The sequence below is a fragment of the Anopheles coluzzii genome, chromosome 2 (assembly GCF_943734685.1).
Source record: "Anopheles coluzzii chromosome 2, AcolN3, whole genome shotgun sequence".
In the NCBI taxonomy this organism is placed as follows: Eukaryota; Metazoa; Arthropoda; class Insecta; order Diptera; family Culicidae; genus Anopheles; species Anopheles coluzzii.
In genome coordinates this window covers 19,657,360-19,684,407 of record NC_064670.1, presented here as the reverse complement: position 1 = coordinate 19,684,407, position 27,048 = coordinate 19,657,360, and the positions used below count along the sequence as shown (strand labels likewise).

Sequence of the window (27,048 nt, the reverse complement as noted above, 5' to 3'; positions counted from 1 at the left end):
CCATTAATGTGGAAGCACACAGACACACACACGCTTGCAGGACAGGAAACGGAATTTGTGCAGGAAGGATTCAGTTCCCAGGAGTGTTTGTAAACTGAATGATAATAAGGAAGCCAGAAAACACAAAGAAATAAAGCGGAAATCATGGATAAAACAAATACAAGTCGTGACAAGCCGTATCAAAGCTGCAGAGGCGTTGAGCATTGGGCAAATGCTCCATGGTAAAATTTGTTTTTTTTTTTGTTTATGATAGTTACACAACATCAGGCTTTTTTTAATTTACCTTTTTTCCCCCTATAGTACTTTCCATAGACACACTTACTTTTCATAGACGGTTCAGGTGTGTCCGTCTCTGTGTGTGTGTTTGTGTGTTTCCATAAGGCAAAGTGAAGTGGATGGAAGGGTTTAAATTATATACGTAAGGATTTGTTTGTGTGTGTCTGATAGTGTAAAGGAAGAAATGAGAAATTAAGGGGGGTGCGGGGAGTAAAAAAAACTAGCCGTTAAAGCTACTGTGTCCTAGTGAGTAAGTAAGATACTGTCACACAGCAAGAAGAGGAAGGTAAAACACAGCACTAACTATTTAAGATAGAGGAGACAAGGCAATGAACGAGATTGGCCGTGGGAGGAAGAGAAAAGTAGGGTGCTGGAAAGGTTGTGTGGACACCGTTCTTCTTCTATATGGCTAATATGACCTACGACGTGCAGCTTATGCACAACAGGCTTATGAGACCTTCTTGAGAGTCCTTCTACCTACACGCAGCCGAATAAATAAGTCAATCCCCTAAAGCGCTATGGAATGGACGCGGTGTCCCACATGAGATTTGAACCCACAAACGGGAGGGTAACATGTTGTTAAGTTGTGCGAGCTGACGACGGTACCACGGGGTCGCAGCTGTGGACGCGATGTGAGCCAATTATTTAAACTAAGTGAGTGAGTGAGTGAAACACGCTAAATACTAAAAAACCGCTGAAACGGCGTACAAAACTCTCAAATTGGACTGTGCGCGCAAAAAAAAAGAGAGGACAATTACAACGAGAGAAAGAGAGAGATATGTGTGTGTGGAAAAAGTGATGCCGAGTTGTGTTGTGTGTGCATGAATTTAACTATAAAAGCCTCTCCCCCGTAGGTAGTGCTGGTAAGGTTAGGTAAGGGGAAAGTGGGAAGGGTGGGAAAATGGAGGAAAGTGCAAAGAATAGGATCCCTCGGAATCGACGACAAAAAAGACAACACTTTAAAGAAAATGCACCCACACACACACACGTGGGTGAGTTCACTGAAGAAAGGAAGGTGCACAACTCCACAACACCCCCATGCTTGATGGCGCGGGTGGGTGGATACAGAAGAGTCCGAGGGTGTCGAATACTACAAGAAGGTGCAGAAGAAGAAGAAGAAGAAGAAGAAGCCAAATGTTTTCCTAAGGTAGTACACGAGGGGGGGGGGGAGGGGGAAGTGGGCTAATAAGAGAAAGTGGGAGATGGGGAAATGGTTGATGGAAACCCCCGCGAGGTACAACGAAAAAGACAAACCACACGCACTAAATCCGTTTCCGGATCCAGCATTAGGGACGGATTCTGTCACCCAAAAAACCGCATAATTGTGGCAGAAGAGAGAGAGAGAGAGAGTGTGAGTGAGTGTGCTCTAATGGAGGTGAGAGGAGAAGCAGGAGGTGCAGTTGGAGTAGTACATAAGACGACGCCCCCATAGTTTGTAAGCTACATTAGGATGTTAAGGACTATTGGATTATGCTGAATAATAATAATAATAATAATAATAATAATAATGGTTTGCACAAATCCGGGGGTGTGTGGGAGAGACGACGACATGTGTGATATAATTACAAGAAAAGCAAAACAGATAAAGAAAATGGGAAAACTTAAACAAAAAAAAGAAAGAGAGAAAGAGAGAGAAATGATGATTGACGGAGACAAAAAAAAACAACTATTAGAAAGAAAGAAGAAGGCAAACAAAAAAGGACCGGGGTGGGTAAGACGAATCAATTATATTAGTTATTTTAAGAGAACAAAACCAGGAAACAGGAAAAGCGCAAAACAACACGTTAGTAGGGAAAGAAAGAGAGAGAGGGAGACGTGCTATGAAAGATATGGGGAGGGCGCGCCGGGTGTGAGTAATAAATGGCGAGAAGAAACAAACAAACAAACAAAAAAACGGGCGCACAGTACGTGTGTGTTGTTTGTGTGTGTGTGCGCGCGCGTGTGTGGAAAAGAGTAAAGTGGATTGACAACAAAAAAATAATAATTAAGAATGTGAGTGTGTATTTCTTTTCATTATCATTTTAAACACTTCCGAAAGCCGAACACACAAATCGTGATTCAATTTTGTTTTCATTTCTTTTGGATTAGTTTTATTTCTGTCTTCTTGACGGATATGAGATGGATCTTTTGTTTCATTCGTTTCCATCCTCTGGTTTGTGTGTGTGTGTGTGTGTGTGTTTATTTGCTTCATTTCGTCACCGTCTTTCATCATGTTTGTGAGTTTGTGTGAATGCTTTTATGAAATCTACTTTGTGTTGTTTGCTCTTTTATCGATTATTGTGTGGTTATGTTGTTTGCTTTTTGTTCTTCTCTATTTTCTGTTTTACTTACTACTACTACCACTACTAGTACTACTATTACTAATGTTAGCAACTCACTCGGTTTCCACTTTTGCTTTCTTCTTCTTTTTCCCCATTTTGTTTGTTATCTTTTTCGCGCGATAAGCAACTGCTAAAACTGATTTGTGTGTTTTTGCTTACACTACTGTTACACGCTAGGGATTTCAACGGACGTTACGTACGCCGTAATTATGCGCCCGCAAAGCCCAGTCGCAATCCGTTCCACGATCGTTGTTTTCGGCCAGTAAAGAGAGAGATTGAGGGACCAATTCCAATGCTAATTAAATGTGTGGCCCATTTTTTGTCTATCACCAATTCACCTACCCAGCACAACACATTACTGACGGCGCGTTGTTCTAAAACAGCACCACAGCCTACTAGTAATGCTCATTAGAGCAGAAAAAGAGCGAGCGGGAAAACCTTTGAATCTTGTTCGCCTGATTGCTTGCCATTCTGTGCTTTGTGTTGCATCACTACTGGATGGAATGTGTGTTTTTTTTTTGCTAAGTAAGTTTTGTAAAGGATACAGGAAGAAAAGCCCCAATCGCTATGAAACGACACAAACCAACACGCTAAGTAGCTGACGAGCAACACGAAGGGAGAAGGGAGAGTGAATAACGGTTAGTGAACGCTATAGCTAAATGGTAACCTGCTGCAAAGTGAACACAAAACTCATGCTAAAACTTCCCTAAGCTTGGTGTGAATTTCTCCATACTACCCCCAAAATCCTATCTCTGCTTTAGTTGTGTGTAGTAGTGTGTGTGGTTAGTTTGGTGTATCTTTTTGTACAAATTCCGTCGTCGTCGTTCGAATCTACGCTCCCAGCGGTTACGATTTGTTTGTTATTTGTATAGTAGAGCACTGTATCCGCCAAACGACTGTGTGTGTGTGTGTTTGATTTTGGATGCACTTGGATGCACCGTAAGACTTACTGCTCCTAACCTTGCATGTATGTATAAGACTTACTCCCCATGTACGTACTAGGCGGCTAGGAGCTATTTGTAAAACAAAACACTATATGGCGTGTATGGCAAGTAGGTACCCTTCCTTCTCGTGTACGCAGCGTACAGAGAGCAAAAGGTGTAAAAACCGGCCGTTCAACCGGCTGTTGCCAGTGCCGCCACACAGTTTCTACCTATCGACAAATTTGCTGCGTATTGTGATTGCGACATTACTTTTGGTTGAGGCATTTGCTTTGGCGTGTTTGCGGAGCGCGTTATGCGCAATGATTGCGTTTATGTGTGGCGGGGGCTTTCCGCGTTCCGCAAATGGAGAGTTCCCGTTTTTGTGCCGTTCCCTTACTCCCCGCGGAAGAAGCTTGTGTGTGATGGTGATGGTATTGCTTGACAATGCTAATAATGATGTTTATGATGCGTTAAAAGCGAATGGTTTTTGTTTTTTGCGTTTGATTTATTTTTCGTTTTGTTATTTTGTTATGTTTTGTTTTTGTTTCTTTGATTAAGACCCGAACGGTTCATCAGGCTGTTTCGGTTTCAATTTCAAGGCAACTGCTGTTTCACATTAAGAGAAAAAAGAAGGGAAAGCTAATGTGTAAGGTGGATTAAAGCCATTAAAGGAATTGAAACATCTTGCATTTTGCAGCTGTATTTGCTAATTCTTTTATAAAAACATTTAAAATGGTAAACCAATTTGGCTCAAACTAATATCCCGATGTGCCTGCGTAGTATCGCTGTAATTGTACAACACATTGTTGCATTCGTTGCCCATGCTAATGCGTAAACCGTGGTATGCCGAGAGCTCACCAAGCGCACACGCATTGCAAGCAGCATCCATTGTATAAAACCGTTTGTAATGGTACAAACAGTACGTGTTTGTGCCGTTTTCGGTTGAAGCTACCGAATCTCCCCATTACTCTTTTACACTTAAACAATAAACAAAGCCTCTAAAATTCTTAACCATGTACATATTGAACAAAGAGAAATAAACAAAACAACCAGTAACGTACCCAGTTTGTTCAGCTTGTTTACATGTTCTTTACACCGACAAATACCAAATTTCTGTTTGATTTCCTGTCTCGCGTTCACCTTCCTTCGCGCAGCATCTAAAGCATCGCACGCCATCACAACTGGTTGCAATAGTGATAAAGTAAGAATACTTGTATAATAGAAACTTTGTTCACTTTCGAACGAGCGGCAAACGGAGATTGTTTTGTTTTCTTATTCGTTTGCGAGGATAGATGCATACAACGTTGAATTAACCTACGCGAATGATCCGGTCGGTCGGTTGGTTTGGACACTCCGTTTCGCTTCCGCACATCATCTCCATTATATACATTCATTGGGCAGTACCACCAAACGGTTAGTTGTTTGCCTAGCCGGATCGGTACACAAACTATTAAAGAAAAGGAGAAAACAAACCACGATAGCACGAGCATTTGGAGTTTGAGGAATAATCATTGCTATCTAGACGGTTTGTTCTGTAGCTAAGTTTAAGTGCAAATGTGTGAGTGTCTTTCCTTACGCCTACCCTATAGGCGTACAACAACTAAACTGAAATGTACAAATACGCATAATAGCTAAAGATCGTGTAGACGATGTGATTAACAAGAAAAAAAGAGCTTGCGAGTGAAGCGAACATACAACTATACATAATACGCATACATACACACCGTCGCACCGAGACACGCAACACCGTAAGTCTTTGTCTGGCGACGATTTCAGACCGATGCCAGCTTTCCTACTGCCTCCCTCTTCATAATGGCCACACACACTTCCTGCGACATGTTTGTGCGTCCTACAACCTCCCACGAGGTGCCTTCCTGTTCCCACTCCACCTGCTTATAGCGTAACGTCACCAAAGTCCTGCAGCCACTTCTCGTACGCGGCTAAGCTTTGCGGTGCCACCGAGCGGCGGATGCGCTTGAGCGAGTTGTGAAAATCGCTCTCCCGGATGCTGCGCAGCTTGGTCGGGTCCATATTTTTCACCTCCTCCACGTTAAGCTCTACAAAAAAAGTAATGAGGTTTGTTAGTATTTCCCCCACCAGTCTCAACATCCGCATTCTGCAAGGCCGACCTTACCTCGTATCGGTTCTAGCGCCGCGTCCCGCGCCAGTGCCGTCAAATCCGACCCCGAGTAACCCTCCGTCAGCTGGGCCAGATGGGCCAGATCGGCATCGCTCAGCGGACTGCCCTGCTTCTGCAGCAACCGCCGCAGCAGCAGCTCGCGCGTATCGCGATCGGGCAGCGTCACGTAGACACGCTTCGGGAACCGGCGCAGCGCCGCCTCGTCCAGCTCCTGGGGCCGGTTGGTGGCGGCCATCACCACTATCCGGTCCGCCTCCGAGTTGGCCGGCAGCCCATCGAACTGGACCAAAAACTCCGTCTTCAGCCGGCGCGTTGCCTCGTGCTCGTTGCTGCTCCGCTCCGACAGCACCGAGTCGACCTCGTCGATGAAAATGATCGACGGCTGCAGCTCGCGCGCGACCGCAAACAGGGCGCGCACCAGCTTCTCCCCGTCGCCCACGTACTTGCTCGTGAGCGTTGCGGCCGAGATGCTGAAGAACGTGGCGGAACATTCGGTCGCGACGGCACGGGCCAGCAGCGTTTTGCCGTTGCCCGGCGGCCCGAACAGCAGCAACCCCTTCGCCGGTGTACGCAGCCCGGTGAAGAGTTCTGGCCGCACGGAGGGTAAGATGACCATCTCCTGGAGCGCTTGCTTCGCCACCTCCTGGCCGGCAATGTCCTGCCACTGGACCTTGGCGCCGCCCTCGACTATCTCGTCCATGATGATCTGTACCAGCTTCGGTTCAACGCCCTTGACGGAAATTTGTGGCTGCTGCTGCTGCTGCTGCTGAGGTTGCTGCGGCTGCTGACCGGCGAGGGGAGTTTTCGAGCGTGGCGGTGGCGTATTTTTGCTACCATAACCATTGCTGGCCTTCCGCACTGGCGAGCTTCCAGGAATCTGCAATGGTAAAACGGGAAGAAATGTTTCAGAGAGAGAGAGAGCGAGAGAGAGCGAGCGAGATTGTGAAACCGAGATGCTTACGGAAAACTGACGCCTGATGGCAGGTGGCGTTGCGGCCGGTTTTGGCACAATTTTTGGCATTCCCGCACCACCGCCCACGATGCTGCCTCCGTACGTACCGCCGTTCCCGAGCCCGCCGGCAATGCCGCCCGCTCCGCCCGTTCCGGTCGGGGTCGTGCGGGTGCCGCCCATGCTGCGGGGCAGGGTTTGCGATTTATTCATCACGCCCAGATTGCCGGGACGCTTGTACCCGACTGTTAATTTCCGCCCGGATGCTGTGTGATGAAAAGGAAGAGAGAGAGAGAGAGAGAGAGAGAGAGAGAGAAAAAAACATAACGATGCGATGTTAGAGAGTGTTTATAGGGTGAAGGTCTCGAGCGTAGGATTACTCTTTCCCAAAAAAAGGGTCAAGTAAAATATTCACTCGTTAAACTGCCACAGGAAGTTGAGTGGGACAGAGAGTTAAAGGATACACAGCGGGGAAGGACGATCGTGCAATTACAAAACGGAAATCAAGCTTTCCACAAGTGTTGTGGGTTTGCTCGTTATTACTGTGGCAATTTATATGCTTCAAAGGGGGACTCCCATTAAAGCAAAACGTGAACCTTGCTTGGGTTGTACGGGTGCAGGCGTGTGATTGAACTTGAAATCTACGCTCCTCAACGAGGTAAATGCATGCATACATTAAAATAAGTAAGGTACAACAAGTAAGTTAAAAAGCTGTCTAAGAGAACTGTTTCTAATCATTGTCAAACTAAAGCTGATAAAGTGCTACATAGAAAAGGTGCTAAGCGTAATAGTAGACAACAAAGAAATTATACAAAATAGCCTAAAAGTGATTTACTAAACTAATCTGTGCTGCTTGTTTAAAACCACTTAAATTGCGCTACATAAAGCTAACACAAAAAAAAACAAAGATACGCAGTGATCGGGCGTATGAGCTTATGGTTCATAATAAAAAAGCATACTTCCGAGACGTGTTTAAAGCAAAAATAACACAATAAACGATCTTTTTTTGTGTGTAGAAAGCACACGATAAAGGAAAATTGTTTCCCATATAATGTGAAAATGCGTTCCCTGTCCTTTGTTTGCTTGCCGATGCTTTACACTTTACGATAATGATGCTCACAAGCAACCTCGCCAAGTGGAGGATGGTTTGTTTATCAACATTACTATACAATCGTTATCATCATCGTCCTCATCACGCCCGCAACAAGCAGCCCGAAGTAGGATGGCAGACACGTTTTGTTATCCTGCAAAAGCCCCAGACCGGTCCCGGGTCTGTTTGGTAAAGTCCTATCCGTGCGCTTGTGTCCTCTTCTCACGGTTAGAGAGTGGCGCTTGTTTCCACATTCTTTCCCGGTGCTGTACCGCAACAATAAGGATATAGATGAGCTGATGAGTTCGGTGTGCGGGGCGGGCGGCTTACCTTCGCTGGCGGTTTGTTTAATGGGCAGTGATGGTGTGGCAGGCGCAGTGGCGGCCGTTGTTGGCCTCGACGAAGCAGCAGTACCCCGGGCCGGATGGTGGTTGGTGGTGATGGTACAGTTTTCATTAAACGATACCATCCTGTTCTCGGTCGGCGTACTGTGCAGCTTTGATTTCACGTCCCGATAAGGCATGGTGGTGGTGGGACTTCTGGTGCCACTGCCCGTTTCGTGCAGGTCGGATGGAATGAACATGGGCAGCTTAAACTTTCGTTCGGGCGCAGAAGCAGCACCACCGGAAGTGGCGGCTTTCGCGGATGACAACGCGGTCGAGGTGTCCTCATCGCCGAGTGTGAACGTGTTCTGGCGCCGTACGGTGGAGTGTGGTGGTTGCTTGTGCGTTTGCTCGCCTTGCTCGCTGCTTTCGAGCAACTCAAGCCGTTTCGCTTCCAACATAAGTTCTGGTATGGGGATGGGGAGATGGGGATGGAAAATGAAAATAATAAAAAAAATACGCAAAACAAAACGACTTAACTTAATCCCGAACCCGTCACCGAGATACACTACCAAGCAGTTAGCATCCTGGATAAGCATTAGCAGCTCAGTGTAAAAGCGAAGAATGGAAAACAATCAAGCCAAAGCCACCCACCACCACCCATTCGCTGATCCCATGGGGACAACAACCAAACGGTGATCTACATTGCCTACACACACACTACTACCACTACTACAACTACACTGGTTAGAGTACAACTGGAGAAGAAGCAACAATTTACAGGCAAAGGTCGGGGAAAACATTTGCAAAAGCTCGCACACCACCAGACACGTTGGATGCAAATACTTCCGTTGAATACACACACACACACACACACACACACACACACACACACACACACACACACACACACACACACACACACACACACACACACACACACACACACACACAACATACCCAGAAACTGCAGCCGATCGCGTGCCATCGAGAGGTTGGTTTGCATTTTATCGTGCAGCCGCTGGGCCCGCTCCCAGACCTCGCCCCGGCCACCCCAGCACTCGACGGCGATGCCACGCTCCAGCTCCAGTATGCCCTTCCGGTACAGCTCGATGGCCAGCTCTTTTTGATCTGCGGAAGAGAAGGAAAGAAGGAAAGCAACATATTAAAGCTACTGTTTGCAGTCAACGTTACCGAATCGGCGTGCAATCATTTCCAGCTAGCTAAATATAAATCACAGCCACAGCAAATTAAGCAGTAAACATAATCCACACACTGTTGCATGGACATCCAGGTTTACAAGCGACTGCACCCGAAAATAAATTATAAAAAACAATGGAATCACGCTTACCACACCGCCCCGCCACACTTAATCTTCAATTATGTCGTTAATAAAGCAATTTTCGCATTCCCTCCCCAAACGAGGACGAAGACACGCTGCAAGCACACCACAACGACACACCACAGTCTTGTGGTAGTGGTGCACTACTGGGTCTGCAACGGTTTTGCACTGTTGTCTCGAAGCCAATCATACCTCTGCACCACTACTGCATCCATTTCCCAAAAGCATCGATACAAAACGGTACACACCAGACCCACCACCATACCTATATCGGGATCAAATTTGCATTACGATGATAGGGGGGGAACAGCTTGCCAAAATCGAATGCTCCAACACTGTTTGGGCTGCAAACAACAGTGTTGTCGGTTTGCTTACGAGGTTTAAAATAAACACACACACACTTGTGTTATGGCAAGCGAAAGTGTTGCTTTTGTTTCGTGGAAATAGAATTAGATTGTCATTTAAGCGGGAGAGAAATTGTTTTGTAGAAAGAACATCGTTTAAGTAGCCGAGACATGGTAAAGTCAAGCGCTTAAGCAGTTATCAGAAGGTTCCGAAGCGCTCGTTTAAGTTTAATGTTCAAAGCGAGCTTCTCCTGAAGGTCACGCAAAAGCTCGTGTCTTCTGCAAGAGTCTTAGGGAAATTACAGAAAAATCAGCGTACCACTGTGGACGGAGATCTTGAGTATTTGTTCAATTACCAAGGCCCTTCTCTCAGCGATGGTTATTATCCAAAGAATTGGTTGTGAGTAAGAGCAATGCCTCTTCTGGACCTTCTGGATAGCTGTGATTGGTTAGTTGGTTGGTTAACTTACAGATGCTTTGAGCAGCATTTCAACCTCTAATCCGACCTTAATAAGCCCTTTTAGTACCGATGAAGCGTTACCATGCTTGTCCTTGTATTGCTTGTTATTTTAATTAGTTGAATGTTGAGGAGAACTTCAATCAAAATAGTTGGACTGTGCTGAGGTCATACAAAGCATGATGTTCCACTTAAAACGGTATTACTTAAATGGGGAAAAAATGGATCGAAATTTAAAGAATATAGTTTATCCTTGGAAAATCATTGAAAAATAATAAATTGTACTCCTCAAAATATTTTAGAAAATTTTAAACATTTTAGATAAAATATCCCTTTAAAAAAAAGTGTTCAACAGTCGTTGGTTAACAAGTAACGACTGCTCATCAGGAGCATCACAATAGGAGGAGCCGCGTTGAGTACTAACTTGCTTAACTTGAGCACTACACACGTGTATGTCACTCCGGATGCCACTTTCCACAGCTTATAATAACCTAATTTAAAACAACATTAGTGTCACCGTCAAACGAAAAAACGGGTTGAAACTAACAAGAAACGACGCAGCGCGCTACTCATCACCGACAAGCGACCAAATGTGTGCCAAGTAGATGATGTGTTGTGCTGTGTTGTGTGCTCGTGTCGTCCGGAAGCGATCCCGAAGCGACGACACCACTCTTTTTGTACCTCCACACCTGTGCACTCCACTGCATAGATGGCGACGAGCGGAAGGATATGATGCCGCTTCAACGCCCGCGAGGGATTGCAGCATAATGATGCAAAGCACAGCTGACAATTTGTCGACGCGGCATAACATACGACGATGCCAACCATGCCGAGCTGATGGTGATGATGGAACTTCCCTGCCATCCAAGCCCTCCAAGGGTACGCAAGATTGTTGGTGAATTCTCGCGAGAATACGACGCAAAAACACGCACACACACACACAGCCAGCTGACACAAAGAGGCCCCGGGGGAGGATATCAACATCAGCCCGAGTCGCTTTAAACTGGAAACATCATCAACAGTACTGGAACCTTTAAACCATCTCATGCAAGTATCATAAACCACGAACAAAAACGAAACGAACGGAGGACCCAACAATAGAAGTTGCACATTTTACTAATAGCAAGACAGAGAGGGAAATGGGGGACGAGCGGGATGATTGTGCATCTTAAGCTGGATTGATATTTCCGTTCCGGAGAAGGACGAGCTCGACGGCCAGCCATTTGCTCGGTGCTAGGAAATGTCCTTGCATTGCTCCAGTACCGTTCCTTTCTTGCATGTCTAAAAGAAGACCTTTTTTTTACTTCAGCCGTGTGCATTCTGGTTGCAAGCTCGAGGAGTAATAAAAGGAAAGCTGATTCATGGCACATCACACAGCAGCATTCCTTGTGCTCGTGAAGAATTCGAGACAAAACTTTCGCTACTCTCCAGTGAGAAATGGCATCAAAGTTGACACGTGTAGAGCTTTGCCGCGTACGGCACAAGGAAAAATAGGAACGAAAAAGCTCACCACCAGACACGGTCATCTTTACTTTACGAACGAACCGTCACCACTGTTAAATTTTATGATTTAAAATAAAAGTTTTGTACTGCAGATTACAATGTGCTACCTCAAACATGAAATCAGATATTTTAAACTGTGAGTTGACAATTGTACTACTACATGCTGGTACTACTACTGTACTACATGCTAGTGATGGGCAAAAATACGGCAAACATCCGGAGTTGGCTCCGATCTGATACCGAAAATTTCGGAACCAGCTTCAAAAGGTAGGTCCGCCCAGCATTGATATGTCTACTTGTTCGCTCTCTCACTTGTATGTTCCGACTCGCCGTACTTGCTGTGGACAGAATGCTCGGCTTTTAAAGGCAATTTCAGCACTTTCAATGAAGCTTCTCACTAGTTCAATTTCAATCTTTCCGCTGTATTCGAATTTCGAAGATGCATTCACACCCTTAATCAGCAGTATTCTTTGTGTACGTTATCCTTATTGTGTAATTGTCCTCTCAATGTTATTTCCCGTGACCGTATTAATTCCTGGACTTTGCGTAAGGTTAGGATAGTAATATAGATATAGGGAGTAAGAACAGATAGGTGAACGCACTTTTGAAGTCGTCCCACAATTCACCTATCTTGGGTCAAAGGTCAGCAACGACAATAGCATGGAAGCTGAGTTGCGCGCAAGAATGCTAGCTGCCAACCGGTCATTCAACAGCCTGAAAAATCAGTTCACCTTAAAGAACCTGTCGCGACGGACGAAGCTGGGACTATATAGTACCTATATAGTTCCGGTACTCACATACGCCTCTGAGTACTCACATACATGGACACTGTCCAAATCTGACGAAACCCTCTTAGCCGCGTTCGAGAGGAAGATGCTCAGAAGGATACTTGGCCCCGTATGTGTGGAAGGACAATGGAGGAGCCGCCATAATGACGAGCTATACGAAATGTACGGCGACCTCACTGTCGTGCAGCGTATCAAGCTCGCCAGGCTCCGTTGGGCTGGCCATGTTGTACGCATGGAAACGGACGACCCAGCCCGTAAAGTCTTTTTAGGCCGCCCACAAGGACAGAGGAGGCGTATAAAACAATGTTATAAACAATAAACTAACGGAGAGAATGTATATAAACAATAAACAATTGTCTGGAGTCGTTCAGAATCGTCTGGAGAAGTCTGCAATCGTCCGGAGTCGCCCGGGTTCGGAGTTGGTCGGAGTCGGCATTCGAAACAAGGCCCTGTATACGAAGTGCATCCACAAAGTGAAAGACAAAAAAAACACAACGAAATGAAATACTTAATCACAAGCAAATTACAAATCAATCCGGTTCCGGTTGACTCCGATCGATTCCGATCGACTCCGGACGACTCCAAACGTCTGACGAGTCCGAAACGTCCCGAAAGACTTAGTCTCCGGGCGGAACTAGTGGTTCCCATTTTACCGTAGTCGGAATTGGGCTAACAATTGGACGCTCTAAAGAGCACATCACTATTCCGGATGAGTTCGAACGGCTCCGACTGGTGGGTAGAATTTAGTGGTTTGCGGTTTGCCGAAATCGGAATCGGAATCGGACAATAATCCGAATAGGATCGAAGTCGTAGGTGCGCTCCAGAGAGCACATCACAACTACATACACAAAATTCTGAAATTTAACATTGTCATTAATAGGGTTCTCTAGCCAGCCCAACATCAAAAGTTTCACTTATAATCAGCAAAATTCTCATTTCCACAATGTCAAACGTGTATCGACCATAATACTGTCATTGCAGTCTTTTGCGACATCTAAAGCACGAACTAAATCTATTCGTTGAACTGAGATAACTATCTAATTTGGCAGTAATGGACTACACCTTTTTGCTGGAAAACGTTATCACGGCAAAGGGGATTTCCAAAAATTACCTTCATGAATCGACCTTCCATCTTCGATCAAAAACACACTCCAAAGTGCCTTGTAACAAGCTACCATTTTTGGGATTGTATACGTATTTGTTTAAATAAAAAGTTCCTATCATCGCCCCAATGCCTCATCTTCCCTTAAGAGCTTCACCGACCGAAGTGCTTCACTCTCTGTCCGCAATATCCCCGCGTAGCGGTAAAGGACAGCCGAAAAAGGATTCTTTTAATACCGCAATGTAAGTCCTGCAGCATGACCAGAGAGAAAATAAGGACACGTTCGGAACCGTTTGAAGGTAGTTTGCGTGCGGCGGAAGGAAATATGTGTAAGCGGCATACATATAGATTTTCTTTCTTTTTTTGTATTAGCTTTGCCTCAAGCTCCTTATTGCAGTGTTTCGGCTGAAGTATCGCACTGTCGAACATTGGCATTGGCACTGCCGGTCAGCGATTTGCCAGTTGGATCGAATATTTATTGATTGATCAGCTCCAACCGTCCGTGCATCCACCCGCAAATGGGCCTCACAATTCCGTACCGTTCCATTAGTGGATTTTGCTAACAGGGGAAAAACTTTCGACTTCACCGAACTTCACCACAAGCGTGGGAGATGATAGAGAAGCAAACAGTACACAGCGCTACTTGAGTGTAGTGTTCGTCCAGCCTGCCGAAGCATCCGTTAAGTGCTCTGGCAATGGTAAATTAATTCCAAATTCATTTGTTCTGGCTGTGAAATCATCACACAAGCATGTAAGCACGCCAGCCAGCCAGCCCGGCAACAGTCCCACCAGCCGGGTGGTGTGTAAATTCTGCCAAATTTTAGCAGCATCATCATCATCATCACTTGCGCGCGGGTTGTTGTTTGCTTGCGTAATATTATCAGTCAAACATTACACCATCGCGATATTCTCCGATCCAATCGTTCGGGAGTACCCATCTGCAGTTTGGTTTCCGTTTCATTCTGTAGCAGGGATCCCCTCCACAGAGCCAGCAGGCCAATAAGGACACAACAACATGTGTTAGGGGGGCACGGTGTAATACAGCAGTAGCAGGGTAGAAACTGGGTTGGAAGGAATTATGCGCAGAATCGGAAAAAAACCTGTTCACCACCACCACCTCCTCTCTCGCGAAAGGGAGTCACAAACCGGCCAAATGGGGGAAAGGAACTTTTGATGACAAATTTGATGAGGCGACTGTACAACAGATTGGCACACTGGCTCGAAGGTCACGTGTTAAAGGGTAAATGTGGGCGGTAAGAAAAGAAAACAAAATGGATAAACATGCAAAATGTAATTATATCAGTAAGGTAGCGTCTGATGCTGCTCTGTGGAAGTGTGTATCTGTAGTAACGGGTGTACCAAAAAAGGAAACTTGCCGATGGGGAAAGGAGCATTGTGATTCATGCCAGCTTGACGCCAGCGCAAATAAGCCAAAGCACGCGGTAAAAACTCATGATGAAACGTGTTAAAGCTCGAATTTCTCTGTGCCCAAAGGGTGTTTTAGTTTGATTTCTTTGTATGAAAGACAGACACAGTGGCTACGAAAACCAATCAGTAAGCTACCGTAATGGCCAAGGTCTCGCTTTATCATACCATCGCAAATCGTAAGCTCATATAAAAGCATTTTAAAACACATAGATGAACCACTTGTTGTACCCAAGCATAAATAATCGTATATGGTTGTTTAATGAGCCGACTGACAGCATTCACGCACAAATGCCTCACGGGGAACACGAAGACGAACCGATTAGATTAGCAGTTTATCCTGCACAGAGCTAGCTATATTTAGCTTGAGCAGTTCATTCACGCATGCGGGTGCACTTGCACTAATTTTATATCGTACACACCCGGTAACCTTGTTACAATTAACCCGCTAGAAACTAGAGACAGACCATTGCTGGAAAGGTCTTTTATAGGGGTTGAAAATTATAGTTTCCTGGAATTGGAGAACCACGGGAAAAGGGAAAATGCACTCGCAGACAAGCATTGCGTGATGGCGCAAAACCCCAAACTTGTTTGGACAGTGATCGAGAAAAGGTGAAACGTGTAGACAAGGGAACATTAAATTCGTCGCGCCATTACATTGTCCCGTCCCCCTCCCCGGAGGTGAAACCTTTCCACTAGCTGCCCCGTTTTAAGCTCAATAAGGGGTTTGTGTTTAAGGCGGCAGACTACACTTCACTTGCTAAGGTGGCTCATGAAAAGGCTTCCCACCCTGGAAGAGGTCACAACACCGGTTCGGTACCGTGTGTGTGTGTGAAAGGAACGCTAGACACATAAAGCAAGTGGAGGAAAAATGACATAAAACATAAGTTATGTCGCGTGTATGCTCACATGCACCATGTACTGGAGAGAGAGGGGGGGCGGACCAACAATCATTCTGCACTCAGTGCACGTTTGCTGGCGCACACGACAACCTTCTCCCCCATCCAGCCCACCAACCACCACGGTCATGAACGATTTTCTTTTGCTCAATTTGGTGTCGGGAGAAAATTGCCACCGCCTTTGGAAGAAACAACACAAAGATGGGGTTGTCTTTGCCTGGCGAAGCCAAATACTTTACCGTCCTTTGTGCGCGCCCCAGGATATCATCCACTGCTGAAAGGCGCTTGTGTTTCTCCCTTTTTATGTGCTTCTTTTCAACCTCCCACACAAACACACACATGGAAGGGAGGGCAGGTTGGTTACGATGAATACAGAAATTGATTAAACTTACAGCACGTAACTTTGGCGATCGATTGGCCGCAGCATGTTTACAAGCAAACAGTGGGGGAAGGACTTGTGGAAGAGAACGGAGACAGAGGAGAGACAAGCAGAGGCTATATGATTTATGATATTTTGCTATACTTTTTCTTATATTATAAAGGATAGTTTCGCGTGAAAGTAAAGTCCAATAAAGCCAGATAGTTCAATAAATGATGATTAAGGGAGGGAAACACTGTAATTATAGTTATAAAACATTGTCGTTAAAAATCAGGCACAATAAAATCACTGAAAGTATCGCAATTTACGACAGGATAATAATTTGCCATTTTACACAGGACCGTAAACGCTCGATCACGCTCGATAATCGAGTGTCGTCATGGAACGAAAAGGACACTTTTATGAGCCCCCAAACACAGTAACACAGTAACGCACAGCAGCGTCAGCACAACATGCCCAAAACTCTCCCAAGAATCCTTCCGAAAGACCCCTTTTACCCATGCCATACACCGTCCTTTTAGCCCTTTTTTTCTTTTGCTGACCAGTCAGTCAGTCAGCCAGTCATTCAACCTTGCCTCGGTGTGGCTAGCCGTATGCCGTTAGGTACCACGTTTTGTCGCAACGGCCCACAGCAACGGAACGAGGCGTAGGGGAGCCCGCGTTTGAATTCGGTATCGATTATACCGGTACCGGCAAACCCGGTTTCGGACCGGCCTGGAGCCTCCCGCCCCTCCCATCTATGGTAACGATCCTAACAACATTTAGGTTAGTAGCGTGTGTATGTGTTCACGGTGCGTCATGTGCGTTTGCGATACCACTTGGCTTCACGTCCAATGAAACAACAAAAAAAAAGCTGCGTTTTTTTGTAACGATGGTAAAGTTGAACAAAATAAATACACCAAAATCCGGAAATCCTTTGCGGAAGCGCTCTCCCGTAGCGCTTCTTGCCGTAAATGGTGCGCCATAAACGGGCGCCACCGGACACCCGGGAGGGGAAAACAGAGCACGCTAACGCACATAATCAGCTAAAGTGTTGAAAAGTGTTGGCCGGTTAGCAGCGAACCACTGGACCGGAAGGAAACGGGCCGATCGATTTAAAATTTGATCAACGCGCATCAACTCCCCGATATCGCGAGCTGGAGCCGTCGTACTGCGCCATTGTGTCCGCTGCGTATTGTTTCTTGTTCTGTACCGTTGCAGTCGGTTGCATTTGCACCGTTCCATTGCTTACTGCCATTGTGTGTTTTGGGCATGGTGGGGCAAGGTGTTTGCATATTTATTCCAGTGCTGATTGTTGTACCGTTCGGTTTGTGCAATAGGTTTGCTTCCGTAAATGGAGCGATAGATATTTAACTGCCGATACGTACTCATGGTCGAAGCTGAAGGGAACGCACAATTTCTGCCCAATGAACCTGCTGCTAAGGACATCTAGATAGCGAGTTTAATAAGCTTTTCATGAGTAGTATGTTGGAGGTAAATATTGTCAGCTCTCAGAAATTGTTCAGAAAAATATACGAAACTAAATTAAATCAAACAAATAATTGTAAATAGTTGCAAATAAAAGTTGCAAAGTATAACATTGTATATTGAATTCAAATGCTCACTTTCAGCAAGAAACAGTAACCAATCTGATTAAAAAAATGACATTTCACAAATGATTTTTCCTAATTTTAATAACCTATTTCTGGCAACCCTGGAGATGCACTCATTCCGTTTAAATATTAACAATTAATAGTGCTTCACAATCATTCCGAAATTACATAAGCAAAAAACCAACAGACAAAAGAAAGGCTGTTGTTTCAAATGTTTCCAGCACGATAGTCCCGCCATCAGTCACGCCATCGGCCAAGTCGCACCAACAACAGGCACCTAAAAGTAACAAGATTAATTTTTTATCGGCGCTCGTCTGGATGTATTGATTTTTTGAGTTCCAGCATGTCCCAGTTGCTTGCTTGCTCTCCCTCTCCCTTCCTTGTTTCCTTTTTGTCCCATTTAACCCGTTCCCAAACAGTCTTTTGCCGCCAGTGGGAGCAAACCTTTGCCGTTTCCTTGTGTGTCGGAATAGTGTTTTTTGTTATATTTTTGTTCTTTATGTTCGTTAACGTTGGGATAGGACAAGGCTTCATGCGTACCACACCACACAAGCTCCAGCGTGTCCACTCTTTATGCTTGCAGAGTGACTTTGACATGCATTACTAATCATAAGGACGCCATTCACTGGACTCTGGCGCGCGTTGCGTGTTCCAAACGTGTTGTTAGTAGTACAATTTTATAAAACCAGCACAAGGATACATTAATTGTGCAGGTTTTCGAGGCCAATTTCACCTTCCAGAGAAAGGTGCTTTCGCTTGGACGAGAGATGGTGATTAGCGGCGATTAGCTGTAATTCATTTGACTCAAGTTCGCCAACTTCAAGGTGATGTGCACAAGTTTACCCTTTTGGAGCAGGTTTGCCCCCCAAAAGCTGAGTCATCGTTCAGGGTTAACAGGGCCAAAAATCGTTCAGCACACGCGTAAGGACTGGAAGTGAATGACCTCCGCGAGTCAAGTCGGCTGGTAATTCGCATAAAATTCAACACCATCTCGACACCCCGGTTCACCTTGCAGCAACGTGCCCGTGGGGTTTATGTTGCAAGCTATAGCCCTCCCATTAATGCCGCCACCTTTTCAATTCATCCCAACAGGGGACGCAGAAACACTTACCCCCGCCGCTTGCCGGAGTGTTTGGCAGCAAAATTAAAACTTTCAATTACTTACGAGCGCGCATTGCGAGCGGACCAAGAATGGAAGTAAAAGTGCACCGGCAGCCAAAGTGCAGAACACCGCGCGGGGCGCCACCATCCGGGGCATGCACCGAACGGCACCTTGCAGCTTAATCCTTGAACAGCACGACACAAACACACAAAAAGTGCAGCAAAAGGAGCGATGTGCAACGGCACGAAACCAGCGGACAGGCGGCACACATTTTCCGCTGTGTACGTGTCTAGCGAGCGGAATTGAAACTATTCCCTTTTGTCCTGCCGCTCTCGTCCCGCCGCAGGCCTTCCTCTCCATGGGTCTGTAATAATGCTGGGCGGATTGGCTTTGTGCCGTTCCAGACGACACAAAGACGGCACCACCGACACACTCCGCCATTGCTAACTTTTTCTTCCGGGAGCAAAGTTTGCTAAAAAGCTCCTTCAACCAGACGCCAGACCTTTTGCACGGCACCGGCAGTACGAAGTGCACAGGGTGGACAAGATTAATCACATCCTTTAAAACTCAATGGAAGGATATTTTTCGCCTGCCAGTCTCCGTTTGCGTGATGACCAATGGGAAATTCCCCATCGGTGCCAAGTCTGCCGACATACCGCTGCACACCCGTGCAATGGACAATGGTTCGTCAGCAAAAAGGTACTGCTGGCGTTGGGTGCTAGAGGTATGCCCGGGATGACATTTTGTACGAAAATAATAAAAATAAATCGTCCCTCAATTGACAACCTCAAACTGGTGCACAACCAGTTGGTTGAGGGGGAATGAATCAGTTCGGCGAGGTTTGCAAATCCGTAAAAGGACAGGATTTGCTGGTTGAGCGAGTTGTCTCAATGCCATTTCTGTGAGCTCGCCGTGTGGTTGAAGGACGCCAAATATCTTATGCATTTGTTGCTCAATAACGCGAGAATGTCAGAGAGCAGGCAGTCGCGAGCAGTGTGTTTTTTTGTTTTACAAAATAAAACTTGCCATTTAGAACTAAAACAAAACAAAAGCTAAATAGTAAATTGAAATGAAGCTAAGCCCATGCTGCCCCACCCAACTCACCCTCGTTGTCTTCGTCGATTTTGAGCGCCTTGGAAATGTACTCGAACGCACGCCGGTGGTGATGCTTCTGCTTCGCCAGCAGCGGATCCCCGGGACCCACCTGGCTGCCGCTCGCTGACCGCTGGATGGACATTTCGCGACCTTCGCCGTTTACCAAAATGCCACTCTGTGAGCACTGCAGCGGATGGGCCGCTTGATGCTGCTGCTGCTGCTGAGGTTCTGTGACACCGTGCTGCTCCTGTTGCAGTAGGCTGTATTGATGCTGCTGCTGCTGATGCTGCTGAAGCTGGTGTGCGGCGGCGGTACTGTGGATGCTGTGGCTACTGTGCCGATGATGGTGATGGTGATGATGGCCGTGCTGATCCGTGTTGATCACGATCTCCAGCCCGCACTCCTTCCGGACCGGCCGGTACACCACCTTCGTGGTGAAGTTGTACACGTAGCGAAAAACGATAAACAACTGATACAGCAGCGAGCGCAGCACGTTAAACACAAAGATAACGGGAAACGAAATGATGTAAAGGTTTTGCTTGTGGACCGAGCCGCCGTCACATCGTTTGGCGCCCGCGTCGGTTCCGCCTCCTACAGGACTGCCGGCGGCGCTTCCGCTGCCGTCCAGGGTGCCGGTTTCGCCGTCGTCGTCGCCGGTGGCGTCGTGCTGCTTGCTCAGGCTGCCGGTGCGCGATTTTTTACTGGGCGACTTGCCAGCGGTGGTTAGCGTGTATTTATTGCGCACCATCGGTCACACGGGCGCGGATCCGGGGCCACGGATTGCCTTGCTGCTGCTAACCTTCCGTGGCGCGCGCGATTTTTATTTTTCTTCTTTGCCTCTCTCCTTGCTTAACACCAAAACACAAGACCCACGCTCCTTTTGCTTTCACGCTGGTCGATGAGCGCTGCCGCTCAGGCGCTTCACCATACACACGGACCGAACGAAAGTGTACTAATCGTGCTACGCCTATCGCGCTTACTACTGGCAACGGGGAACAACAAATCAGGACGAAAGGCTAACAACGACACCCGCCTTATGATACCCATGTAAGCGGGGTGGGGGCAAACTCTACTGCTTTCTGCCCTGCCCTGGTACTACACAACACGCACAGTGAACTTCTATGCTAGCACGAACGAAAGCACCGCTCACCATAGCGATCGCATAGTGAAGGGGATGCTGCACAGCACAGTTGGCGTGGGAATAATGGGTGTGCAGACGCAATCCCCACAAAATAACACTACAAAAATCGCACTCACACACATGTGCGCATCGACAAACGCACAGTAACGCACGGAGCGCTTCTTCACTCTCGCTGGTCGCACTAGAGCACTAACACGGAAACGCTATATTTACACGACGGTGTTACAAGAACAAACGCTACAAACGGAACGGAACCACCTATCGTAAGGCTACGGAGAAGCACTACCTAGTTGCCCGTTTGGAGAACGAAATCGCTACGGGAAATCATCCCCCTATGCAGATGGTTCCGCACTGTGCCCGACTACAGCTAGACACACTGGGACGGCACGGCACGATGATACAATTCACGCCCGTGACCGAAACAAAGACTGCTGCTGCTCATTTGTTGTTGCTGCTGGTGCACACAACTTTTCGCTGCCCGCAGCTGTCAACGCTTGTGCTTAGGGCGCGTGTACACGGTGTCGCTTCCTGAGGCAATGGGCACTGCTCGTTCGACTGTACGGTAGGATTTTTTTTTGTTACTAGCTCTGGGGGGAAATCAATTGCAGCACCTTGGGAAAGCCAATTGTTAGTTTTGTTAAGTTTAAGTTTAATTTAAATTGTAGTTTGTTGATATATCTCTCCCTCTCTCTCTCTTTTATTGGCCTGTTTACTACAGAGCACGTCAGTGTGGCATGGTCCGGTCAACAATAATTCTCCAGGATGCTCGGTCCCTGGCTGCAGCCTCCCATTCATGCAGAAATCAGATCTCCGAAAGGCCTTGCTTCACCTGATCCAGCCATCGTGTTCGCTGTGGTTCCCTGCGCCTTATGCCGAACTGGGGATCGCTGTCGAACACGTTCTTGTTGGGGCATGAGTCCGACATCCTCATGACATGTCCCAGCCATCGTATCCTGCCAGCCTTGCTCGGTTCGCCGTACAGTTCAGCAAGCTCGTGGTTCATCCTTCTCCTCCATGCTCGAACACACCGCCAAAGATGGTCCGGAGGATACGTTGCTCAAACACGCCCAGAGCGTTTGCATCCTCCGCTCGGGTGGGTCAAGACTCGTGCCCATAGAGGACCACCGGGCGAATCAATGTGAGATATATCTCACAATCTGTGCGGGCTCAAAGTCTTCTGGATCTCTCGGTTTGATCGTAGGAGATCCCCCAGCTTGGTAGCTGCCGACTAAATTTGTAGCAAGGGGCGCAAGTCTGCAGAACAGGATCTAGGATCTTTGACGGTAAGCCTCTCCGGCTCCATCTTAAAGAGCTCGGCCGCCAATCCATCGCTGCCAGCTGACTTATTGCTCTTAAGCTGCTTGATAGTGCCGACGTTCTCATTCAGAGATGGCGGAGGCACCTCGTCATCTGCACCTAATTTGTTGATTTCATAACAAATTGAAAAAAAAAATCAAATTTTGCAATTTTCTCGCAAGATACTGCAACGTGTATACGGTGCTAAAGTAAAAGCGCCTGCTAAACAGCTGTCAAGTAAATGTCAAGCAATGTTTACAGCACGTTTTGCGTCGCCGCGAAAATAAAACAACGTTTTTTCCCCAGCACCATCGGTTCCAATCTACCTAAAAAGCTATGAACTCGCAGGCAAACGACTCCGACAGTGAATATTCGGTCGAAAATGAGGGTTTGGAATCATCCGCGGAAGAAGACAAAGGCAGCGACTCAAATGACACCAGCGACGACGATGCGGATGAAGATGACGAGGACGAGGATGTGGTAAATATCGTGTCAAAAGAATCGTACACCGAATGAGCTACTAAAACAGATTTATGTCCTCCTTTACGTAGCCAAAACTTGCGGACGATGAGTATAAAACGATGCCGTTCGAAGATTTGCTCAAGCTGCAGAAGAAGCTTGGCGCACGGATGTACAACGAGGCCATATTCGGCACATCGAAGGATAAGAAACCGAGCGCATTGAAACCGAAGCCCAGCAAAAAGGCGAAACAAAAGCATGCATCGGAAAACGAGTCGAGCAGCGATTCGGACAGCGGCCCGGAGGAGATGACTTCCAAGCGGAAGGTTCCCGCCCTGGGAATGGGAAAGAAAGACAAGAAGGCTTCCCGCACCCAGCCCAGGGATCCGCGGTTCGATCCACGGCAGGGGTACTTTAGCGGCCGCCAGTTTCGCAACAACTACAGCTTCCTGAACGACCTGCGGCAGAAAGAGCTGAAGAAGCTGAACAACAAACTAGAGGCCGCGACCGATCCGGAAGAAGCTAGCAAGATCAAGTTTCTCATACAGCGCACGGAAAACCAGATTCGTGAGTACGCGAAGCATAAGGCACTCGATGCTGACCGAATGCGCGAAAAGCAGCAGGCCAGGGCCGCGATACAGGAAGGCAAGCGACCATTCTTCGAGCGCAAGAGCACCAAGCAGGCGCGCGCACTGGTCGAGCAGTACGATAAGCTTAAGGACCACGGAGCGCTGGACAAGCACATCGACAAAAGGCGAAAGAAAATCTCTGCTAAAGATCGGAAAAAGCTCGACTTTGCTACGTAGCGTCGTTTTATTCCTCTACTGCTCAAATAAAGAACACAAGCACTCTATCCCACACGCAACATGCGCGCTTCTCGCTTCTCCTGCAGCTCCTTGCGCTGATCTTCGACCACTTGTCGCCGTTGTTCGAGAAAATCTTTATACTCTGCCGGGTCGAGCTCGTTCACTATTTCGATCCCACACGTGCGGGCGACTCCGACCAGCGCCTTGCACATGTGCTCCAGCGTGAGTAGTGCGTTGGGTGGATCTTGCAGTTTGATTTTCGCTATCTCGTACAAATGCTTTCGTGTGATCTTGCCCGCAATCTCTTTGCCCGGGCTCATGGCACCGCGCTGTATGCCGGCCGCTTGCTTGAGCAGGAACGTAGCGGGAGGTGAGTGTATCGTCAGCTCGTACGCCCGGTCGGAGGTGACGGCCACCCGGCACGGCAGTGGAATGCCTTCCTTGATCTCTTTGGTCCGTTCGTTGAAGTCTTTGCAAAACGCCGCGATGTTAATGCCTCGCTGGCCGAGCATCGGGCCGAGCGGTGGGCCGGCCACTGCCATGCCGGCTGGGATGTTTGTGCGCAGCTTGCTGGTGTGGTTGATTTTGTCGAACGTTTTCTTCATCGTTTTCAGCCGTCCCGCCGCTTTCGACATTTTGGCTGGAAAATGAGGTAAAAGAGTATTAGAGTTAGCTCGACAAATTATCGGAATATTTGATGAAATACTTACAGGTTTTATTTGCTGTATCGCCCGGGAATTATTGCATGCACGGTGTTGTCAAAATTGTGTAATCAAAACAAACGGTTTCGTAGAAAGGAGGTTGGCTCATGGACCTTCCAACTGCAAACCACTGACAGGTAAGATTGACAGTTAAGAGCAAAGCAAACCAATGTGATTTCAAAAATAACGAGCGAACAGTTGAGATCGTTTGAAGTTTAAAAATTTGCGTTTTATTTAAAAATCTCGATGTAAATGGAATTGTTTAAATTTTGAGTTGTTCTTTTTGCAATATTTATGTTTGAATGAATTTAATTTTTTTTACTATTCTATGAGATCTACGTTCGAATATTCAGTTTTGAGCTTTGAAACTTTGATTGGTATTATTCTATTCTTTTTCTTCTTCTTTTCGGTGCAATAACCGTTTAAATCAGGGCCTGTCTGTACCACTGATGTGCTTGGCTATCAGTGACTAATTGGACACCCATCCCAAGCGCCACTAATTAAGCTTCAAAGACTGGAAATGAAATATCTACAGAAAAAAAGAAAGCTCCATAGCTTCATTGGTTTCTAGTTCTATAGCCGTTCTAGTTCTAGCGATGCATAACTTCAATTCAAAACCATACAACAGTACAGAGGGAAGGAGAAAGCTCCCTAAGCGAAGGAGGATCCGCTATCCCGCTAACAGATGGCGCCACCAGCTTTTATGCTATTTTTTATAACGCATGAGTCGTTCACCGTCTGCTAAACGAAGTCGTTTAGGTTTAGGTTGAAAGCTTGTGTGGTTTAGAACCCGTTTAGTGGTCGTTTAGTGGATTTATGGCACTTGGGATAGCAGGATTGTAATTTCTACGTATGGGGGGCATGTATACTCCATACAGGGGTGGACAGACATTTTCTTAAGCTTTGCGAGTTGACAATTCTACCACTGGAAACTCAAGGTTTTGGTTTTCGATCGTCTACCAACCGTTTGGCTCTGCTTTGTTTTATTTATTTATTGCGTGCAACAAGCACATAGTTTTTGTCGGTTCGGGTTGTTGAGATTGTTTTCGGAGAGATGCGATCGCACACGATCGTACCCTAATAATGAATCAAAATTTAACAAAAAAACCAAGAGCAGATTGCATCCATATCAACGTTTCTCGATTTATTTTTTTGTACTATGAACCTATTGAACTCATTTGTCCATTTGTGACTCAAAATGGTACTGTGGAATTAATAAAATCAATTGAAAAGGTATCATGATTACCGCCATCTGTTGATGGATACTGTGACTTCCCCAGATTGTTTGATTCGTTTTTTTAGCTTTTTTAAACTCATACGATCATTACAAAAGCAAAATAAAGGAAGTCCCGTTCAAAATTATTCTCACCAATCACTTCCGGTAGTACCTGCCCAAACCGGAAATAAAATCCATAACGTTCTCTACCGCATTTTCCATCCACAGTTGTTACCATACACAGCTGTTCAAAAGTGGATGTAATTTAACACCTTTCCCTTTCTTGACACCTCAAGTTCTAGCTCGCGACCGGTTCGTGCGTGTAATCCGATATGATGCAATGGTATGCGATTGCTCGATTAAATTGTTATCATTCATCGTAATAAGAAAATGGAACGAACGCATCCCAGTAGTTGGTGAATTAACACAATTAACAAGCCACCCCACCGGTGAGTGTACACGTGTGTACCAGCAAGCAAACCGATCCGCACCATCAGCGTGGCAGTCGTGGTGGCTGGCGCTGTCCAGCACGTGGCACCAAAGGGAATGCGCTTAATGCGTGCCGACAAAAGGTGTCGACATACTTAGGCACACACACCGCGCACCACCGGAAAGCACTGATCGGCTGACTTCCGGCATACGAGTGGAATTTCACCCAGATTCGATTGCCCGCTGGTGCTTCGGGTGACAAATTCCTAGCACGCGCCACCTTTTCTTACCAAAACAAAAGGCATTTTCTTACGAATTTTTAACAAAAATATGACACACCCAGCAGAAACAGCAGAAAAAATGCTGACGAACCACCTGGTGCGTAGTGTGGCGCCACCGTGTAGCGCGTAATGTTCTAGCTCGATTATTAGCGCGCACACAGCGACAAAAAAGCCACTGCTTGCCGAGGCACATTTTTTGGTGTGGAACGGGCGGAATAAAAAACATAACAAACGGAAGGAAAATCGCACCCCGCACGTGCCGTTTATGGTTACGCGCCTTTTCACAGTGAGGGCGGTACAACGAAGGGCGCTCCGGAGCTCTCTTGCGTACGACAAAACGCTTATGTTTTCATTTTTTAATTTATTTTACTTTATACTACACTACAGCCGGAGATAGTTCAATGCGCGGGGTTCACGTGCGGGGTGAGAAAGCACGATGTGCACGGATTTCATAATCGGTGATAAATTGAAAAATCAATGAACACATTTAACCCTCCGCCTCCCCCGAAAGATCATGTAATGTTGGGCAAGGGTTTGGGCTGTGCATTTTCATGACGAGCCGAGCGGGAAATATTGAAAGAAAGAGAGAGAAAGAGACAGTATGGTATGGTGGCAGGTGGTGGTGGTGGTGCTACTGTGGGTGCCAAACGCAGGCTCTACCCTCTACCC

The 27,048-nt window shown here is 46.6% G+C and overlaps 3 protein-coding genes across 4 annotated transcripts; 1 reads left to right on the top strand and 2 right to left on the bottom strand.

The window, feature by feature from the left end:
* Positions 1-319: 319 nt before the first annotated feature.
* On the bottom strand, positions 320-21,676 carry LOC120953049 (spastin). Of its 2 annotated transcripts, XM_040372716.2 has the most exons (6): positions 20,060-21,676; positions 8,983-9,153; positions 8,030-8,488; positions 6,622-6,875; positions 5,655-6,537; positions 320-5,577 (listed from the first exon to the last, which is right to left on the bottom strand). In XM_040372716.2, the coding sequence occupies exons 1-6, from the start codon at positions 20,796-20,798 to the stop codon at positions 5,414-5,416; spliced, it is 2,670 nt and encodes an 889-aa protein (XP_040228650.2). In that variant the 5' UTR covers positions 20,799-21,676; the 3' UTR covers positions 320-5,413. The 2 variants fall into 2 exon arrangements, with proteins under 2 accessions (XP_040228650.2, XP_040228651.2); XM_040372717.2 differs by lacking the exon at positions 8,030-8,488 and having other exon boundaries at positions 20,060-21,675.
* A 1,043-nt stretch (positions 21,677-22,719) lies between these two features.
* Positions 22,720-23,811, top strand: LOC120951255 (ribosomal RNA processing protein 36 homolog). The gene is made up of 2 exons (XM_040369850.2): positions 22,720-22,967; positions 23,039-23,811. Exons 1-2 carry the CDS (start codon positions 22,824-22,826, stop codon positions 23,750-23,752), a joined length of 858 nt encoding a protein of 285 aa, XP_040225784.2. The 5' UTR covers positions 22,720-22,823; the 3' UTR covers positions 23,753-23,811.
* LOC120951256 (39S ribosomal protein L11, mitochondrial) lies at positions 23,736-24,559 on the bottom strand. Its single transcript, XM_040369851.2, has 2 exons — positions 24,463-24,559; positions 23,736-24,392 (listed from the first exon to the last, which is right to left on the bottom strand). The coding sequence occupies exon 2, from the start codon at positions 24,385-24,387 to the stop codon at positions 23,797-23,799; it is 591 nt and encodes a 196-aa protein (XP_040225785.1). The 5' UTR covers positions 24,388-24,392; positions 24,463-24,559; the 3' UTR covers positions 23,736-23,796.
* Between the last annotated feature and the right edge of the window lie 2,489 nt (positions 24,560-27,048).

Bases quoted from the DNA above. Each gene is read 5' to 3' on its own strand.
- LOC120953049 (XM_040372716.2), bottom strand. From the start codon at position 20,798: ATGGTGCGCAATAAATACACGCTAACCACCGCTGGCAAGTCGCCCAGT. The intron at 9,154-20,059 runs GTGAGTTGGGTG...TCTCTTCCGCAG, and splicing joins AATCGACGAAGACAACGAGG to ATCAAAAAGAGCTGGCCATC. The intron at 6,538-6,621 runs GTAAGCATCTCG...TTACCATTGCAG, and splicing joins CCATCAGGCGTCAGTTTTCC to ATTCCTGGAAGCTCGCCAGT.
- LOC120951255 (XM_040369850.2), top strand. From the start codon at position 22,824: ATGAACTCGCAGGCAAACGACTCCGACAGTGAATATTCGGTCGAAAAT. The intron at 22,968-23,038 runs GTAAATATCGTG...TCCTTTACGTAG, and splicing joins ATGACGAGGACGAGGATGTG to CCAAAACTTGCGGACGATGA.
- LOC120951256 (XM_040369851.2), bottom strand. From the start codon at position 24,387: ATGTCGAAAGCGGCGGGACGGCTGAAAACGATGAAGAAAACGTTCGAC.